Source organism: Arvicanthis niloticus, chromosome 2 (genome assembly GCF_011762505.2).
Source record: "Arvicanthis niloticus isolate mArvNil1 chromosome 2, mArvNil1.pat.X, whole genome shotgun sequence".
NCBI classification, from domain to species: Eukaryota; Metazoa; Chordata; class Mammalia; order Rodentia; family Muridae; genus Arvicanthis; species Arvicanthis niloticus.
Window position 1 is genome coordinate 133,934,709 of NC_047659.1, and position 8,532 is coordinate 133,943,240.

General features: G+C 51.4%; 1 protein-coding gene across 1 annotated transcript; it reads right to left on the minus strand.

Moving 5' to 3' along the window:
- Nucleotides 1-634: 634 nt before the first annotated feature.
- Nucleotides 635-3,201, minus strand: Tnnc2 (troponin C2, fast skeletal type). The gene is made up of 6 exons (XM_034493623.2): nt 3,083-3,201; nt 1,656-1,707; nt 1,419-1,562; nt 1,224-1,338; nt 965-1,101; nt 635-811 (listed from the first exon to the last, which is right to left on the minus strand). Exons 1-6 carry the CDS (start codon nt 3,083-3,085, stop codon nt 780-782), a joined length of 483 nt encoding a protein of 160 aa, XP_034349514.1. The 5' UTR covers nt 3,086-3,201; the 3' UTR covers nt 635-779.
- Between the last annotated feature and the right edge of the window lie 5,331 nt (nt 3,202-8,532).

The following is an 8,532-nucleotide window of genomic DNA, read 5'->3' on the forward strand; positions in this document are numbered from 1 at the left end:
TCCACCCTACCTCGGGATAGAATTTCATTTTAGCTAGGTCATGCCCTTGGCCCTCTGGAGTGCAATGGAAGGGGGCTGAAGGAAGGGATATGGGGGACTGGGGCAGAAATGATGCTCCCTCAAACTTTGGATCTGCATTTTGCTTGTGTGTAAAGTGCATCCATCCGGGATGCACTTTCTCCTCAGCAGAGCGGCCTGCAGAGGGTAAATGAACCACACCCAAGATCCAAGAGGTTCCAGAAATGGGGGGTGGGGGGGGTGGGAGGGTGGGGAGAGACGGCGGGGAAAGAAGCGTTGCCTCTTGCCTCTTCCCTAGTTCTAGCTTCCACTCACCCTCACCCTATCCGTCCCAGGTGCCTTCGCTTAACAGGCAGCTGGTTCACCCTGCGATGCCCCTCTTCCAACGCCAGGTGCCAAGTGCGGGCCATTTGTCCAGTTGCCCACTGCCAGTGCCAGCTGCTGGTAGCCGGCTGTGAACCTGCGAGCTCTGCCCAGCACTCCGCCGCCCAAGCCTCAGCTCGCGTGACCCCCTCCTTCTTTCGTGCCCAGCCGCTCCGGGAACGCTCTATGCCTCAAGCCACCCTGGCAATCCTTAAGACCCCTTGCCCTCAATCAGTCCCCTGGTCAGTCAGGCCAGCTTTACATTGTCAGCTTTTATTCCTTCCAGCCACAGAGCCCAAAGGAGCAGCCTTTCTCTGGTGGGGCAGGAAAGGCAAGGGTGGAGTTGCCCACGCTAAGGGGACCTGCAATCTGGATGGACACGAACAAAGGCCGGCTCCTTACTGAACGCCCTCCATCATCTTCAGAAACTCTGCGGAAAAGAAGAGGGGCGCGGTCAGGCTTAAGGCTCAGGGCACAGAGGGGTAAATTGCGCTAAGCCGCGGGAGCATCCTATGGGCCCTCAAGAGAGTGGGAGGGAATTTAGCCCATGCCCAGCCCCACCCACACACCAGCTGGCTCTCACCATCGAAGTCAATGCGGCCATCGTTGTTCTTATCACCGTCCTTCATCAGGGATTCGATCTCCTCATCTGTCACGTGCTCCCCAGAAGCCCGGAAAATCTCAGCCAGCTCCTCAGCATCAATGTAGCCGTCTGCGTTCCTTTGAGAGGGAGGGACAGAGCAGGACACAGGGTCAACCTCACCCTGGTCAGACTGCTCCTTCGCCTCAGGCCCGCAAGCTCCATGTGCCCCCAAATTCAGGATCCCAGAAGCCCCACCCACCTGTCAAAGATGCGGAAACACTCAGCCAGTTCCTCTTCACTCTTCCCTTTCGCATCCTCTTTCATCTGGCGCACCATCATGACCAAGAACTCCTCAAAGTCGATGGTACCGCTGCCTGCAAGGAGTGGGGTTGGTGGGTGGGGGGGCCGCTTAGCCTCTCCTCCCCGTCCCCTGCCCTGGAGGGGCCCAGCTCACCATCCTCGTCCACCTCCTCGATGATGGCATCCAGTTCCTCTTTGGTGGGTGTCTGCCCTAGCATCCTCATCACGGTGCCCAGCTCTTTAACGCTGATGTCCCCACCACCATCAGCATCAAACATGTCAAAGGCAGCCTTGAACTCTAGCAAGGGAGACGGAAGAAACGATGGGTGAAGCCAGTTCGAGGATTGCCAGCCTCACACCTAATCTCTCCCAACAGCCCTCTCTCACTCACCAGCGATCATCTCCTCGCTGAGGTAGGACCTGGCCTCAGCCTGTTGGTCCGTCTGTAGAAGACAGAGAGAATCAGAGCGCAGGGCAAACTTTCCCCCCAGCTTCCCCCTCCCCAGCTTCCCCCTCCCCAGCCCCCCTTTGTATTAGGAAGTGCCCCTGGGCCCTCCAGACCCACTCCAAACCTGCAGCACCTCCCAGGTACCCCTTGGTGCCCATCCCCAGTGCCGAGGGGACACAGGTTATGCCCACAGTTTCCCATTTTATCTTCCGAGTCAGAAAACCCCTATCCCAGCAGTGACCTTTGGCAAGTCACTCTTCCCGTGACTTTGCAGGGATCATATGAAATCAGCAGAGAGAACGCTTGAATGTGTTAGCACTATTCGAGATGATTTTCTAGTTTCCCTGTCTCCTAAAGCTGCCTGGGACTGAACACCTGCCAACGCTCGGTCACTGGGACCACAAGAAGACTTGGGCAGCTTTGCCTCAGACGGTTCTCGGAGGCAAACCTTCCCACTCGGTCATCAGCGTAGACGCCTCTCTGCCTCTCTCACCGTCAAATGTGATGGGGCCCTGCCTTGGTGTGAAAATAAGCAATTTTTGTTCTGTTCCAACGTTCTGATTTTGGTGTTTAGATAATCTTGCTATGTAGCTTGGGTTGGCCTGAAGCTCCACATGTGACCATGAAAGTAAGGTTTCTGTGATTTTTTCCAGGTCACATCCAAGCCAGGCCATTTGGGTTGGGGCTTTGGTGGTAAGGTGGTGAGGAAGGGGTGACGAGTCCCAAGACCTTCTTCAGCCAGCTGGCCCAGTTCCCCCTTCCCTCCTCTGTTCCTTGGCCTGATCCAGGAGGATAGGCTATTTTTAGTTGGGCATGGGTGGTGGCAGCTGGTCTCTGGAGTCCAATTACTCCTTCAAGTGAAGTAGAAGGGGTGCTCAGAAGAAAGTGGGAGCTACAGATCAGACCCCCTGTGCGGATGGTCAGGGTCTCTAACTCTGGTCTGTCGTCCATTGCTACTAACCATCATTCTCAGGATTCTTAGAGGGTATTCTTGGGTTGCCACTGGCTTGGCTGGGCCTATGGAGCCTACTCTGTGTCTGCCTTGCTGGGTGACTTTTCTGCCCTCATGATCTCCACCTCTCCTAGGAAGCAGGCAGGCTAAGCTCTGCCTGCACAATAGCACTGTCCCAAGCCTCAAGGTGGCCAGGAAGGCATAAGCCTTGAGGATCAATTACTGGAATCTTCTGACCAGCCCTCCCCACCCAAGAGAAGTCACAGCCATCCCAGGACATCTCCACAGAACTTGGGTTCCGGAAACCTTTCCACCTTCAGGCGACCATACTACTACCCACAGAACACACAGCTCTAGGACAGAAAGGGGCCCAGAAGCGGCCCGTGCACCTAAGCGGGAAGACCCTTCTTGTCCTTACCATGGTTGCTGGCGACTGGGACTCCTCTGCTGTGGATCGTCTCCGCCGCACTCCACCACCCAAAGGTGCCCCAGATCTCTCTAGCCACCAGAATTTGTAGGGGCATCCTCTCTTCCCTCCTCCCTACTCCTCAGAATTGGATATCCTGGCCAATCAGATGCAGGGGACAGCAAGCCCCTCCCCTCCCAGAGTCCTAGCCCATTACCTAATTTAGCCAAGGCCCTTTGCAGGGAAATTTAAGCTTCGGAGCAGGTGGCAGTTGGCAGTCTCTGACGTTCTCCTAGATTCTTAGGAGGAGGGCCCACCCTGCCCCACTGTCTTAGGGAGCTCCTCTCCAACCCCCAGCACACTTGTTCCAAAATGGGGGAAGATGTTCGGAACGAGAGCACAGTAGAATGGGAAGAGCCCAGGCTTGACGTCCAAGATTCATTCAAGACTCTGTGCTCCCTCTCAGCCATGTGAATGTGGGCAGACGGTGAGGGCCCTCGAGGCACACCTTCCTCCAAGATAGAAATGGCAAACGGGAACCCAGATGACTAAGTCACCTAGCTTATGCTGGGTGCCTAGGGTTGGTGTGTGGCTCAGGAAGGGGAAGTGATGCATAGAACTGAGCCACTGACATCGTGTATTGAACCCACAACCTGGCCCCACACTATGCTGAGCGTCTTGGTTCTGTGATCTCATCTGCTATTCATCCCGTGAGGAGGTAACTATTATTATCTCCATCTGACTAGAGCATACGTCATACATCCATAGAGGAATTCTTCCTCCCCACTTTGAGGCCAGAGCTCACATATTACAGACTGGCCTCGAACTCCTTATGTAGTTGACGTTAACCTTGAGGTCCTAACCCCCACCCCACTCCCACTCCCCCACTTCCACCTCCAGAGCATTGGGATTTACAGGCACACACCGTCAAGTCCTGTTTAAGTCCTTTGATTTGTTTTGCAAAAAGAGTCTGCCCTGTCAACTGCGCTGCCCTCGAACTCCTGGGTTCAAGCAATCCTCTTGCCTTAGTCTCCCAAGTCACTGAGACTACAGGTATCCGTGCTGGATTATAGTGCTGGGTGGGAATGCGGCCTCGGCCTTGCACACGCCACAGCCTTGGTGGTTCTTTTAAAACTTAACTTCCTTAATGTGTACGGGTGTTCCGTCTGCACGTCTGTCTGTGCGCTATGTGCATGCCTAGTGCCCAAGGAGGCTGGAAGAAGACACCAGATCCCACAGTTGGGAGCCACCATGTGGGTGCTAGGAATTGAACCAAGGTCTTCTGGAAGAGCAGTCAGGGCTCTTAACCACTGAGCCATCTCTCCAGCCCCACCTTGGCAATTCTTATCCTTTAACCTTTGTTGTGAGAAAATTATGACTCCAGGGACCCACCTGGAAGCGTTCAGAGTAGAGAGTGTGGCTCATTGTGAGGAGAAATGAGCACTGAAGAGCGCATCTCTCCAGGTCTGCTCATCCAGGGGAAAGCCATTTAGAGCTCACTTTTTGGTGAGAACGCTGGGTTCTCTGAATAATAAAGACAGCAAGGGTTTTTTTTGTTTTGTTTGGTTTGGTTTGGTTTGGTTTTTTTTTTTTTTTTTTTTTTTTTTTTTTTTTTTTTTTTTTTTTTTTTTGTCCTAGACATCATATACCTAATACCTAGAACTCTACCTGCCACTATAAAATTAGGTTCTAGAGTGTGAGTGGCCTGATTGCTGTCATTTAGAGGATTAGAAGCTCAGGCTTCTTTTGTTTTTCTTTCTCTTTTATTTATTTATTTATTTATTTATTTAAGACAGGGTCTCATGTAACTCAGGCTAGCCTCAAACTCACTATGTAGCTGAGGATGACCTTGAACCTCCAGAGCCTCCGGCCTCTATCTCCCAGATACTGGAATTTTACACACACATCATCATGCCTGGTTTTATTTGATGTTGAGAGTTGAAAGCAGAGCTTTGTGCACGGCAGGCAAGCAGTCTATGGGTTTGTATTTCTAGGGTGAAATCCCTGGGGTTTGGATGTAAGCGTATACATGAAATATTCATAAGTACACATATAGTTATGAACATATGAAAGGGGACAGCTCCCCCTTCCTAGAGCTCAGCTGATCCTCTGAAGAGTGAAAGTGGAGGGCAGACAGTCCAAAGGGAACACTCCCTGAGAACTCACAGGGCCCAGGCTAAGCAGTGAGGTAGGCACGGCCCATGGACAGTTGCTAAGTTGACAGAAAGAAAATGGAGACAGCTAAGTCTAGGGCCAGGGAATGGTGGACCAGAGTCCAAGGAAGGCAGATGGACAGTGGCAGCTGGGCTGCCCTCTTCCCCTATATATAGACATTCCCAAGACAGCCCAGAGGAGCCAGGCCAGGCTAAATAAGGCCTCCCCTGCCAGGCAGAGGATCAAGGCATGACACTTGGGAGTCCAGCTCAGACAATGCATGCTGGGATCACTTGTCTGTGCAGGCAGGCAAGCCTTAGCAACACCCCTCCCCTATTTGTTCCTATGTTTATTTGGTGAAACAGCTAAGAACCAAGGCCCTCTGTGCAGCCAAACAAGATCGTAACTGCTCCTATTCTCATTCCAACTTCTCTTCTCACCTTACATGCTGCTCTGCTCTGGTCCCACTTAAATACCACCCCCCAAACACCACCCTTCAGGAATAGCAGGACTTTGCATATGCTAGACACTCCCTGCCATCTTCCTCAACTTTCAAATCTCTTCCTTTTGTATCCCTTCTCCCTACACCCCAGCTACGTGGTTCAAGGTGAGAACGTGCTTCCAAAAGGTGTCCTCTGACCTCCACACTTGCACCATGTCACATGTGAGCCCACAGTCACACAATCATAATATAAACAAGCAAACAAACAACCCAGTGTGGCAGCTGGAAGGTAAGTGGAGGTAAGAAGGTAGGTGTGGTAGTAGAGGTAAGAAGATGAGGAAATCAAGGTCACCTTCAGCTGCATAAGGAGTTCGATGCCAGCCTTGGATACATCTTAGAAAAAAAGAAAAAGAAGGTGATGGGGACCGCTTTCTCTGTAAAGTACTGGCCACACAGGCATCAGGACTTGGACTCAGATTCTCATTAGTCATGTGGGACCGTAAACCCAGCAATGGGAGGTGTGACTGGGCAGGGATGATTTGACCTCCATGCATACAAATGGGTACAACACACACACACACAATATAAAAATATAAAAGTTTTAAAAAGTAGTCTATTACTTCCACTGATAGATTAATGGTGTTAGGATTGCTCCATGTGTGTGTGTGTGTGTGTGCGTGTGTGTGTGTGCGTGCGTGTGCGTGTGCGTGCGTGCGTGTGCGTGCGTGTGCGTGTATGCACTGGAACACCACAGTGCACATGTGGCAGTTAGAGGACAACTTGCAGAAGCTGATTCTCTCTTTCCAGCATCTGGATCCTTGGAATTGAACTCAGCTGTCATGCTTCCTGGAGGGCTTCTTTACCCACTGAGCCATCTCTCTGGCCCACTTATTTTGGGGGTAGTGAAAGATGTTTTCTTTCTTTCTCTCTTTCTCTCTTTCTTTCTTTCTTTCTTTCTTTTTTTCTTTCTTTCTTTCAAAAGAGAGCCTCACTACATAGTTCAGGTTGCCCTCTAACTTGCAATCCTCCTGCCTCAGTTGCAGGCATGCTGGCCATCCTGCCTGACCGGATGGACCAGATTTCTAGCCATAATGCTATGAACAGCAGCTCTTTCCCCCTTCATTTCTCCCTGTTTGTTTACTTGCTGTTTTGAGGTAGATCTTGAACTCACAATCCTTCTGCAGCAGCCTCTCGATTGCTGGAATTACAGGTGTTCATGATCATGCCTGGCTGACCCTCAACTGTTCACCCAGACTTGCGTGACATATACCAAAGGAAAAGTTAATAATCAGCCAGTAGTAGAAGAATGTGTGGTGTCTCTTTTGTCCCCACAGTCTGCCTATAAGCAAAGGCAGAGTAGTCAGAGCTCTAAGTCACCAACAGATAAGCTTAAGTCCCAGCTCCCCTACTTTCTGCCACCCGGGAACATCTCTTTTCTCTCAGGTTTCACTACATGACCATGGCTGACCTAGAACTCACTCTTTAGACCAGGCTGCCCTTGAATTCATAGACAGAGATCCACCTGTCTGCCTTCCGAGTGCTGGGATTAAAAGTGTGCACCACTCCACCTGGCTTATTTCTAAGATTTATTCTATTTTTGTGTATGTGTGTGTTTGGGTTTGGGTTTTGTGTACATGTGTGCAGGTACCCTTGGAGGCCAGAAGAGGGCGATGGATCCCCTGACGTTACTGGTGTCTACAACTGCTAGTGTGGGTGCTGGAGAGTTCTGGTCCTCTACAAAAACAGTACACGCCCTTAACCACGAAGCCATCTTTCCAGCCTTAGTTTCCTCATATTAAAAATGAACCATTACTGTAACTTTATCCTCTGAGATCGACATGTGACAGTGTGTGAAATACAACAGGACATCATGAGTCCTAAAACCTGAGACCCTTCGGTTCAATAAAGGCCAGGGAGGTCTTTCCAGTCAAGAATATATCTTCCATCCCTCTCTCCTGCCCTGAATGGGGATAGGAGATACTGAGATACTTGGAGTCAGGGTCTCTATTTAGTCCTGGAATTTGACATGTAGACCAGGCTGGCCTTGAACTCACAATGATCCTTCTACTTCTCTGCCTCCCGAGTGCCAGGGCTAGGATTAATGGCATGAGCCACAGTGACACCACACCTGGCCTTTGGGATAACTTGTTTTATTGTTTAACTAGCCCAATCTGCCTTGCTAGGCCTGACATGAAAGCCTTGGCACAGGGATCAGCAATCGTTTTCCTGACTACTGCTACCCTGCAGTAAAAGATAAACTGCAATTCTCCAAGAGAGTTATGGAGATTACCCAACCGACACCACACGCGTGGAAAAATAAATCGGCTCAAGAACTCCACACTAGAAATCTGACAATCTGTGCAACCTCTGGATGTTTTCCTGTCTGACTACTTCCTCCCAGGTGAAGTTCAAACGAATCAGGGAAGGCCTAGGATCACTCACTCAGGCACTGGACTGGGGTTTGACAAGAGCTGAAAATGTAGTATGCGTATTAGTATTCTTGCTTCATATGAGAAAACCTAGGCTGGGCGAGGCCGGATTTCAAGCTTCTCTCAAGGGAGAGCCGCGAAATTACATTGTAAAGTTACACAGCACTGTATGGAAATTAGGGGTAAAGCTTGGGGCTGCCCCGGGAGTCCGGGAAGGGTGGGACGAGTCCAAAAGGGGGCGTGACCAGTACGGTCGGGGACGGTTTCGGGAGAAGCCCTGGCTCGCCCAGCTACCCTCCACGTCCCTCCCGCAGGCAGCGGCCGGGGATTCTAACTGCTCCCGGAGAGGGAGCGGGCGGGGCCGGGGCGGAGCGGCGGCAGGAAGCAGCGAGGCGGCGCCGTGAGCTGCCTGGGCGGAGAGCCTCTTAAAGCCGCGG